General features: G+C 31.2%; 1 protein-coding gene across 2 annotated transcripts; it reads right to left on the bottom strand.

Moving 5' to 3' along the window:
- Nucleotides 1-950: 950 nt before the first annotated feature.
- Nucleotides 951-11530, bottom strand: LOC129911378 (lysine--tRNA ligase). 2 transcript variants are annotated; one of them, XM_055989169.1, is made up of 6 exons: nt 11358-11530; nt 10612-10905; nt 2486-2711; nt 2278-2418; nt 1190-2137; nt 951-1127 (listed from the first exon to the last, which is right to left on the bottom strand). In XM_055989169.1, exons 1-6 carry the CDS (start codon nt 11387-11389, stop codon nt 1038-1040), a joined length of 1731 nt encoding a protein of 576 aa, XP_055845144.1. In that variant the 5' UTR covers nt 11390-11530; the 3' UTR covers nt 951-1037. The 2 variants fall into 2 exon arrangements, with proteins under 2 accessions (XP_055845144.1, XP_055845143.1); XM_055989168.1 differs by lacking the exon at nt 11358-11530 and adding an exon at nt 10972-11220.
- Between the last annotated feature and the right edge of the window lie 799 nt (nt 11531-12329).

Genomic DNA, 12329 nt, shown 5'->3' with positions numbered 1-12329 from the left:
ACAATAACATGAGGAAATGCAAAGTTAATTTTCTTACATTGGGGTCAAGCAGAAGCAGAATTTCAAAAAAAGTCACAAATAAGTTTTCAATGTCCTCCTATTCCGCCCACTTATCACTTGTACTGTCTTCGAGAAACATTTCGAATATACTTGCATTCCTTGAGCTTAGGGGTAGAAAAAGTTCCTTTTTGAGATTACACAATCTTTTGGTTTCTTGATTTGACTGTTAGTAAAGTGATTAAAAAATTGCGCTATTTCTTTTTCTATATAGTTTCAAGAAAGATTTTATTCTTCGTGGTACCATACAGACTGAAAGCTATTACTACGTTGAGAAGAAATGCGCATGATTCTGTAGCTCTCATCGTTGAAAGAATGTTTTCAATAGCGTTAACAGAAATGAAGTCCAATGATGCTATCACTAAATAAACGCACCAAACTGACAAGCTACGGATGCATTTGTCTTGTTGACAACATTATGCGTTTTTTTTATCACGGCAACTTTGTTTGTTGTTGACTGTATCTAGTTGCGCAGATCAAGTTAGTTGAGGTTATTGTCTAGTTGTGCGGGCCACGAAATAAAGGAAAGGTTTTCATCTTTCACGTTGCCCATCGGGGTCGGTGTTCATTCGCTCTACATGTCCCAGCCATCTTAACTGCTGATTTGTCAGCTTCTTTACCATTTCATTGTCGCTGTAAAGCTCTCAGAGCTCGCATGGGTTTCCGAGATTTAGGGTTTTCGGAATTCTGGGTTTTCGGGGTTTTGGTTTTTCGGAATTTTGGATTTTCGGTATTTTGGGTTTTCGGTTTTCGGGATTCCACATGACCACAGAAGGATCATTAAAATAGGTCATCAAGTTGACAACATTATATAACTTTCAACAACATAAAGTTATGGATTCAAAAATTTAAAACAAAAATAACCATATTAGAGTATTAGAAAAAAATTGTAGTTATTTTAAATATCATGGTTTTATTCTTATTGATGGTTGGGTATAAATCTTCACTTACTGACCAATAATTTTAAATAAATAAAATTTTTATTTCTTTTCTTCAGCTGGTGGAGCATCAACTGGTGCTTGATTTTTGTTTGGATCATCTGGTTTCATGGCAGGGAACAACAGAACCTCCTACAAAACAAAACAAAAACAGTTGTAATGCTAACTTTAAAGAAATCTTAAAAAGAAATTACCTTAATATTATTGGAATCCGTAAGGAACATCGTTAAACGATCAATTCCAAGACCCCAACCTCCAGTTGGCGGCAGACCATATTCCAATGCCGTACAGAAGTTCTCATCAACTAATTGCGCCTCATCGTCACCAGCCGCCTTATCACCAGCTTGTTGTTCGAAACGCTCACGCTGCACCGCTGGATCATTCAACTCGGTGTAGGCGTTGCAAACTTCCTTCTTCATCACGAACAATTCGAAACGTTCGGTCAAACCTGGCTCGCTGCGATGATACTTGGCCAATGGACTCATCACTTGCGGATGATCGCAAATGAAAGTAGGATTAATGCATGTCTCCTCGATAAAATCACCCACTAGTTTGTCCAGCAAACGAGCAGCTGTTCTTGGAGCTGGACACTCAACTTGATGTTTAATGCACAATTTACTGAGGAAGTCTGCAGTTTCCTTTGTATGCAAAGTTGTCGGACAAGGGAATTTGACATTTAACTTTTCTTCAAGTGTCTTAATCATCGACACACGCTTGAATGGTGGTGTAAAGTCAATTTCCTGAGCTTCACCTTCTGGACCGTCCGGATGATATGTAATCTTGTACGATCCATGTACGGCTTTGACCATTCCAGAAATCATTTGCTCAGTCAATTCGATGAGGTCATGATAATCAGCGTAGGCCATATAGAATTCACAAGTAGTGAATTCGGGATTGTGAGTGAGATCAATGCCTTCATTGCGGAATTGACGACCGATTTCATAGACACGATCCAAACCACCAACTACCAGCATTTTGTGATATAATTCGGGTGCAATTCGCATATACAGATCCATGTTGAGGTCGTTGTGATGTGTAATGAAGGGTTTGGCGGTAGCACCTCCAGCAATCATGTTCATCATGGGAGTTTCAATTTCAAGGAATCCCATTTTATCAAGGAATTGACGAACGTAGGCAATTATCTAAAATATATGTATATATGAAAAATAATGCGAATAAAAGTGGGTGGCGAAAGTCCGTGTGTCCGTCTGAATGTCAGTCTGTCATTCACCTCAGAATGTAGGCAATGAACCTATAGAGATTCTTCGTAAAATTTACAGACCTTTGCTCTGATTTGGAAAGTCTCTCTGACTTTATTGTTGAGAATAAGATCCAAATACCTTTGACGGAAGCGAGTCTCTTTATCCTTCAGACCAAAATGTAAATGAGGTAACATATGCAAACATGGCGAGAGTAATTTTATCTAAAAAAAAAAAATTATAAAAAATAAATTAATTTTTTTTTAATTCCTTATCAACAAACACACTTACCGTTCTTGGTATAACAGACAATTCACCCTTCTTAGTTTTGCCAGGATATCCATTGATACCGATGATATCTCCACGTCGTAATTTTGACAAATCACTCTCAAATGCTGATTCACTCTCGTACAATTTAGCATTGGCCATTACTTGCAGTTTGACTCCTTCGCCGCGCAAATCGTAAAATATCAATTTAGCTCCAGACTCACGGATTGCATGAACACGTCCAGCAACACTAGAAAACGATATAATTTTAAAAAATTCTTCCTTATTTCGTGACCTTTCTTTATTAAAATAATTTGATCTACTTTGTCGACTACAGGTCTGATTTGAATATTTATTTATTTATTTATTTAAACGAAATATATAAAGCCGTAGGAACTGGAAGGCCCATATTACACCGTCTTTTAAACTAGTTCCAAATACAATTTTTAAAATATATACATAATTAAATTTTCATTTATTTTTTTTTAATGTTATTTATTGTGCAATAAGCTGGTTTATGTTAAATGTAATAGTTCTGTATCACATTCCGTACATAGTTCTTGAGTTATATTTTATATTTTGTTTTGCTGAATTATAATATTATTATTTTGTGGTTGTATTTCTTCCCTTATAATTCAAATAAAAACGCCATTTTTTATTTTAAATTTGCCAATATATTTCGAGGTTCATACCTCATTTTCAGGGCTAAAAATATTTATTTAATAAGCGTTTTTAATATATAATTATATAAACATATACAATAAAAATAATTTACCTATTATAAAAACTATTTAGTTATAATATACAAATTATTTCTTCGGCTACAACATTAATGTTTTATGATTATGATTATGATTGTGATTGATTTTATTTTATTTTTCATTTTTTATTTTTGATTTTTAAAATTTAAGAATCAAATCTAGCAAAAATTACTTTGTAAAAAATAAAGTGATTATTTAACAAATTAATATTAATCTAAATTTAAGAGCTAACTATTAAATTATGATAAGTATTGCTGTAGTCTTTTTTGTCTGTTTTGAAATTACAAACAATTTCTTCATGTTCAATAATTTGATTGACTTCATGCACTTGTAATTTAAATTTTTGTTTTTCAGATTTTAAAATTTTAGTTTCATCAAATTTAAATGAATGGCCATTTTGTTTTGTATGCTCAGCTAGAGCGGCAATATTTTTGTTTGATGAACCTTCGAGGACTTTTCTGCATTCATTTTTATGTTGATTTATACGAGAACCCAATTTCTGTATTGTTTCACCAATATATATTTTTGGGCAATCATTGCATAGAATAGAATAAACTACTCCACTTTTATTAGTTTTCTCAATTTTTGATTTAGTATTTGCAAAAAAAATGAGATACTTTGTGATTTGGTCTCATAGCAGTTTTTATTTCAGGTACAAAGTATTCGCACTTTTTTGCTAAGGATTCACTCAATCTCGGAATATATGCTATAGATGAATAGATTTTTGGATCACTGGATTTAACAATTAAAAGAAATGAAGATGGTAGTATTATTACAAACTGGTTTCATAAGCCAATAGCATCGAATAGATTAATTAACTATTATTCAGCTCACCCAATTAATATGAAATATAACACTGTAAAAAGTTTCATTTGAAAAGTGTTTTCATTCAGCCATAAGATTTATATGGAAAATAACATAGAAAGAATAATTCACATTTTGATTAAAAATAACTATCCTGTTCAAGTGATAAAGAAGTTAATTAAATGTGTTCAAAATGAGAATTTTAAAAAGCGAACTAGATCACCTAATAACGATGATAGAAGAAGCTACCAATTCCTATCTGAAACACAAGATGAAACAGAAAATCGTGATCCAAAAATCTATTCATCTATAGCATATATTCCGAGATTGAGTGAATCCTTAGCAAAAAAGTGCGAATACTTTGTACCTGAAATAAAAACTGCTATGAGACCAAATCACAAAGTGTCTCATTTTTTTGCAAATACTAAATCAAAAATTGAGAAAACTAATAAAAGTGGAGTAGTTTATTCTATTCCATGCAATGATTGCCCAAAAATATATATTGGTGAAACAATACAGAAATTGGGTTCTCGTATAAATCAACATAAAAATGAATGCAGAAAAGTCCTCGAAGGTTCATCAAACAAAAATATTGCCGCTCTAGCTGAGCATACAAAACAAAATGGCCATTCATTTAAATTTGATGAAACTAAAATTTTAAAATCTGAAAAACAAAAATTTAAATTACAAGTGCATGAAGTCAATCAAATTATTAAACATGAAGAAATTGTTTGTAATTTCAAAACAGACAAAAAAGACTACAGCAATACTTATCATAATTTAATAGTTAGCTCTTAAATTTAGATTAATATTAATTTGTTAAATAATCACTTTATTTTTTACTCAGTAATTTTTGCTAGATTTGATTCTTAAATTTTAAAAATCAAAAATAAAAAATAAAATAAAATCAATCACAATCATAATCATAATCATAAAACATTAATGTTGTAGCCGAAGAAATAATTTGTATATTATAACTAAATAGTTTTTATAATAGGTAAATTATTTTTATTGTATATGTTTATATAATTATATATTAAAAACGCTTATTAAATAAATATTTTTAGCCCTGAAGATGAGGTATGAACCTCGAAATATATTGGCAAATTTAAAATAAAAAATGGGGTTTTTATTTGAATTATAAGGGAAGAAATACAACCACAAAATAATAGTTCTTGAGATTCTCCATTGAAATAGTGTCTGCTATTGAAGAGGACTTTCCCCACTCGTATGCGGAAGAGCATTATACTCTTGTGAAATTGGAGTTGTATGCGATATGTTTTCGGGTTGTGTGGTGGGTTCACAAAAATGATGAAGTTATCTACCATTGATTGTTGAGCTAATTATTTTCAACAGCCAGGTGGATTTTATTATTATTTGAGCTTATTTGATTTCTAATGGTTTCCAATGGAGAACATTTATTATTGGCACCGTCAGTGTACTACATTTTTGGGGGGCTTATTCGTTCGATGAGCTCCTTATGGAGGCTATGAAAAACTAGATTTCGATGGTTGAAAATGTCTTATTTTAGACATTTTCTTATTGAATTTTGAAATATTTGAACAAAACCAAGAAATCAAACAAGAATAAAAAGAAAGAAAATTATACCAATTTTTAGAAATGTTTTTCTTAGATCCTGAAGAAGATTGTAACCACAATCGAAATCGACGTTTCGAGAACTAGGTAAATAAAATGCACGACTGGATCGCTGTTATTGTAAAATTAGCTCTTAAAGCTTTTATTAAAACAATTCCGATAATGTAAAAAAAATAAAATCTGTTTTTATAATTAATGAAACACCGTTTTTAATGATTTTGATCACAAAACAAAGTATGCCCATCTGATTTCTTGTATGAAAAGGAATTTTTTGAAAAATTTTGAAATTCGTTATATTTTTTTATAAAATTTTTTATATAAAATTTTTTTTACATTTTTCAAAAAAAAAGTGGGTACCTTAGGTATGCCATTTTGAATAAATTATTAATTTACACGTAAAACAAAATTTCAAAATTTTTCACCAACAATTTTCAAAAAACAAATTTTGAAATACTTTTTAAAAATCCAAATTTTTGAAATATTTTTTAAAAATCCAATAATATGTTTGTTTTTTTGTTTATCTATATAGATTTTGTGCAAAAAAACGACATCGGGATTTTTGAAATCCATGCAAACATTTGGCACCACTGTACATATACTTTGGCAGCTGTCTGTCAAAAATGTTGCTTTTTTTTTTTTTGTTTTAACTCCGAAGTGGGAAGGCCATTACATCCACGTTGGATGCAAACAAAAATTTTCATATGGCCATGGCATCCATGTTGGATTCAAAAAAATTTTCTTTTCACAAAAAACCAAAAATTATCTGTATATTCTTAGCTACATTTTAAGACCATGACCATTAACATTAGTTGCGTCGTTCTTGTGTTATAAGCGTTTGAAGGTAGCCATATTGAATTTTTTTTCGATTTTTTAAAAATCAAATGTGAAAACTTTTTTATTTTTATTTCTAATTTTTCGAAAAAACTTTGGTAATTTTATATACATATCTGTTCAACAATCTTATCAGGATCCATTTAAGACTTTTATCTGAAAAGTGCATTGCGTATATCTCGAGATATTAACATTTCAATGCAACCATGTCAAACAAATTTTTGATTATTGTTTTCTATGAGATTTTTTTTCAAACCTCGTTTTCTCCGCTTTTTTTTTTTTTGTTAATATTTTCAGATATTTCTGTATGAACCCAACAATTAAACTACCTTGGCACTACTGTTTTTATCGAGAGAAAGTAAAATCTGGATAATTATCTGGATTTTTCAAAAATCTATACAGATAAAGTTTTTGTTGTTTTTAACACGTAAATTGTTTTGATTTCAAAAATCTCGATGTCGTTTTTTTACACAAAATCTATATAGATAAACAAAAAAACACACCTATTGTATTTTTTTAAATTTTTAGAGCCGTTTTAAAAAAAAAAAATAAACTTTTCTATTAGTACAGGAAAGATAGACTTTTTCGTGGAACGAAATATAGGACGGCTGAATTTTTCAAATCTGAAAGAAGAGTATTAGAAAAGCTTAAGTCCTGGTTTTCGGGACGCCACCCCCCTGGAAATTTGCCATTTTGAAAAACGCGAATCGCTCTATACCTCCAAAACTATGTGTCCTAGAGAAATAGTTATCAGGACAAAGTTCTTGGAAATTTAATTATCCTTTTCTTTGTAGTACATTATTTTTCAGATCGGGCAATAGTTTTTAGGTTATGTTGTTTAAAATTTTATTTTTTCGTTTTTTTTTAAGTTTTTATCATTAACGGTTATAGCAACATAATTTTTTAAACAGTAAAAGTTATAGACCATCAAATTTCCAATAGTTTGGTATATTTATATTTTTGAAAGTCATGCGATGTATGAGTGGAAAGTTATTGATCTGAAAACTATAGTGTAAGTACAGGAAAGTTAGTAAAAAAAACAGGCATTTTGTGTAACGAAATATAGGGAGGCTGATTTTTTCAAATCTGAAAGAAGGGTATTAGAAAAGCTTAAGTCCTTGTTCTTGGGAAGCCAACCCCATGGCGAAATCCACCTTTTTAAAAAACGCGAATTGGTCTATATCTACCCACTTAACTATTGGCTTGACAGAATAAGTTACTTAACCAAAGTAATATAAATATCTTTTCTTTTGCATTCACTTTTGTTCTGCGTGGACAACACTTTTGAGGTTATGTTGTTTTATTTTTTCGTTTTTTTTTTTAATTTTTCTCAGTCTCTATGATAAAACGTAATTTTTATTTTTTACTTAAAGCTGCTTTGAACTACTTTTTCAATATAACAAAAGTAGTTCAAAGTAGTTTTAAGTACTAAAAAGTAGATAAATATTTCCAAAGGAACGCAGCTATTGTGATACACATATTTTGTTTTTAGTCAAACATCCAACTTTTATGATACTAAAAAATTTTGTTTCTATCATAGAGACTGAGAAAAATTAAAAAAACCAAAAAAATTTAAAATAAAACAACATAACCTCAAAAGTGTTGTCCTCGCTGAAAAACAGTGAATGCACAAGAAAAGATATTTATATTACCTACAACTTAAATTGGGTAGCTTTTTCGGGCAAGTCAATAGTGTAGCAGATATAGACCAATTCACGTTTTTCAAAATGGCGGATTTATTAATGCGGTTGGCATCCCGAGAACCAGGACTTAAGCTTTTCTAATACTCTTCTTTCAGATTTGAAAAAATCAGCTTCCCTATATTTCGTTCCACAAAATGCCTTTTTTTTTACTAACTTTCCTGTACTTAGACTAGTTTTCAGATCAATAACTTTCCACTCATACATCGCATGACTTTCAAAAATATACCAAACTATTGGAAATTTGATGGTCTATAACTTTTACTGTTTAAAAAATTATATTACTATTACCGGGAATGATAAAAAATTAAAAAAACCGAAAAAATAAAATTTAAAACAACATAACCTAAAAACTATTGCCCGATCTGAAAAATAATGTACTACAAAGAAAAGGATAATTAAATTTCCAAGAACTTTGGCCTGATAACTATTTCTCTAGGACACACGGTTTTGGAGATATAGAGCGATTCGCGTTTTTCAAAATGGCGGATTTCGCCAGGGGGGTGGCGTCCCGAAAACCAGGACTTAAGCTTTTCTAATACTCTTCTTTCAGATTTGAAAAATTCAGCCGTCCTATATTTCGTTCCACAATATGCCTGTTTTTTTACTAACTTTCCTGTACTATATTTCCGTTATATTACAGGTACCGTTATGTCAAATTCCTTTAAACAAAAAAATTGAATTAAAATCGATCTCATCGATAGTTTTATATTAGTTCAGTCTATGGAGAAAAATCTGAAAAAAAGTGGTGACGTCAACATAATTTGAATGAAGGATAGAAGAGAAAAAAAAAGTACTACAAAAAGAAAGATACATAATGACTTATATTTCAAATCTATCAAGTTTTGTTAAATTTTCTGTCCGACCAGTAGTTCTCGAGATATTGAAACTAACGCGTTTTTTCAAAATGGCGGACGCCCCACAAGACCAATCAATACGCAAACTGAGATTTATACTCAGGATAAACCCTGTTTCTATACTGCATTCAAATTTTGATGACGTCACAACTTTTTTCGTTTCCCGTGCATTTGACTCCTCATTGACTGAACTATATGTCGTCAACAATGTTTCGAGCATGTTTGACAGAACAAAAAATTGATTTTTTATTTAAGGAATTCGACAATAGGTTTGGTCCAAAAAAAAAATTCAATTTTTCCTCTAGGAAATCACCCAAACAACCAAGTTTGAAGAAAATCGCTCAGGTAGTTTAAGCTGTAGCTCGAGGTAATAACAGATGGACAGACAGAAAGAATTGCCGGAACCAATTTTTCGGCATTCTTTATCATCGTAATGTCATGTAAAATTGTTATCTCGAGTTCTTTTTTACGAATCCTAAACTTGCCCTATTATAGTACCTATACAGGGTGTCCCAAAAGTAATGGATCAAACGAAGTATGCTGATAGGGGATCTTAAGGGCTCTCAGAATTTGGTAACTTGTTCATCCCAAATCCTTACGGTTTTCGATTTAATGCAATTCTTTCGAAAAATTACTACTTGGCAACAGTATTTTGCTTCCTGCGCCCATTATTGATTTTTGTTTTTTTAAATTCTTTTACAAAAACATTGTCAAATAATTAGGAACAGTTAATTAATCAAAATATTTTTTATTTCATACCCCATTCCGCTGCAAATTAACTAACAGTTTCAAGTTTTATAAAAAGTCAATTTCTAACTTTTATTTGAGAGCAACACCACAAAAAAAAAATTGTACGGTGTGAGAATGGTTTATTATTTTAAAAAGTTGCCCTGTTATTTTAGTTTTCAAAAAAGTATAAAAGTTTCCAAAGTTGCAATTAGATCGCAAAATATAACTATTTGAATTCAACAAAACAGGGTTTTTCAGAGCAAAAATACAAACAAAAATATAGGCTTTTGTTCAAAGAAAAATAAACAAACAACAGTTCGAGAAAATTTGTTTATTTTTTGTATTAATGAATTCAAATTGTAATATTTTGCGATCTAACTGCAACTTTAGAAACTTTTATACATTTTTGAAAACTGCAATAACACGGCAAGTTTTTAAAATAATAAACCAGAGTCACACGATACAAATTTTATTCGTCTTGTTGTTCTGAAGTAAAAGTAAGAATTTGAGTTTTAATGAAACTTGGAACTGTTAATTAATTTGCAGAAAAATGGCGTATGAAATAAAAAATATTTTGATTAATTACTTATTTCTTATTATTACACAATGTTTAAGTGAAAAAATTGTAAAAAACAAAAATCAATTATGAGCGGAGGAAGCAAAATACTGTTGCAAAGTCGGGATTTTTCGAAATTTCACAAAAACTGCATTAAATCGAAAGCCGTAAGGATTTGGGTGAACAAGTTACCAAATTCTGAGAGCCCTAAAGTTGGCCTATCAGCATATTTCGTTTGATCTATTACTTTTGGGACACCCTGTATATATTTTAATTTATTCTTTTGCAACTTAAAAGCATGACAAGTCTATTTTACCTGAGATTGACATCAGACAACATGTCACCATCCTTCAAGTCTGAATACTTCTCAATGAAGCTCTCCAACGATATACTAACATGGAATTTGTGCGGATAGGGATGAGCTTCGGGTGTTTTTTTAAGCTCAGCCACGGCAGTGGAGCGCAATTTAAAATACTCATTCGGTGAGATTTCTTCTTCTTTGATTTTATCCTTTTTGTCAGCTGCCGAGGCGGCGTTTGGTTTTGGTGCAGCTGGTTTCTCCGCCTTTTCTTTCTCTTTTTTCTCAGCTTTCAATCTTCGTTTGAGCTCACTAAAAATTGAAAAAGAGGTAAATTTTTAAAGATTTTAATATGAACGCCTTGAGAATGGATCGTACACATTAGAAGCCTTGCTGGCAAAACAGCAATCTTGACTTATTCTAAAAGGTGCAACTGCTGCCTTACAATTTACTCTACAGCCAACCGCTTTCGATGCTATTTTGAATAGCAATCGACTCGGCTGATGTAATATATGGTTTTGCATTTCTTTAGAAAATTTTAATGATTCATAGAGAAAAAGGTGGAATTGTGTTCTTCTTTTGGGGAGCCTGAAGAAAATCCACCTTACACGTGCAGCGGTAAAAGTATTTTTCTACTTGTCATATTGGAAGACGACAGCTGAGTGTCATCATCAATTTGCAGAGCAGCATGCACATAACCAAAGATTACACTTTTTTGAAGTGGCCATTTCATATTGATTCATTTATTAGATTATTTTACTTACTTTTTGGATAATTCACCAGTTGGTTGTGACATTTTTTATTGATTAAAATTGCTAGCACGAAAGAAATCTAATTTGAATAAATATTTTTAATGTTTCGTTGGAAATATAATTCTGCCGCGGCAGCAAAATCGCGTTTTTTTTGTTGGAAGAGGATAGAAAGAAGGTTGAAAATATGTTGACATTTCATATTTGGCTGTCAGTTGTGTACTAAATGAAAAAATTTTAGTACAGATTTGATGAAGGTGTTCAGTGAGTAGGTTACTTATATTCATTGCATTTTTCTTTTGAAATTGAGATTTTAAGCCCGATTTTGGCAAACATTTCAATAAAACCTCACAAGGCACAAGAACTACATATTTTTGAATGTCTGAAAAATAAATATCACATATCACAAAATCAAAACGCTTTGCGATGCGAAAACCCACTTGTCTTTAGCCCTGTTCCATTGGAGGTTGTAGTTTACTACTAGTAGATATTTTGGTTAATCTAGTACTATCATCTACTCATGCTCTTCTTCCCGAGTAGATACGATTTGTATTGAATTCGTTGAAAATGCGTTCCATTGAAAATCGCTAGTAAACTACTAGTAGTACTTTGCCACCCCCTAAAGGAACAGATCTTTTATAAAACACTGAATAGTGGATTACCTACAAAGTATATAACAGTTTTTCTGCCATCAATTGAAGATGGTATTAGCTCTGTTTCTTTGGGAGGTGGCAAAGTATTACTCGTAGTTTACTAGTGATTTCAAATGGAACAGCCCTACTAACAATGTTGCTTCTATAATGCTTTACAGAAGCAACAATCGCATCTGTAAAGCTTTATAGAACCAAAACTGTTTGTCGGGAGGGCTATTAGCGTACCTATGCACAGGTCTATCTCGCTCTAACACTGAGGAAAGACAGTTTGTACATCTTCACAATTTTTTTTTAAGTAGAATGCTTCAATTGGAGTCAACATCTTTATATGAAT

The sequence above is a fragment of the Episyrphus balteatus genome, chromosome 2, assembly GCF_945859705.1.
Source record: "Episyrphus balteatus chromosome 2, idEpiBalt1.1, whole genome shotgun sequence".
In the NCBI taxonomy this organism is placed as follows: Eukaryota; Metazoa; Arthropoda; class Insecta; order Diptera; family Syrphidae; genus Episyrphus; species Episyrphus balteatus.
Note: the sequence above shows the minus strand (reverse complement) of the source record. Positions and strands in the feature narration are given on the sequence as shown.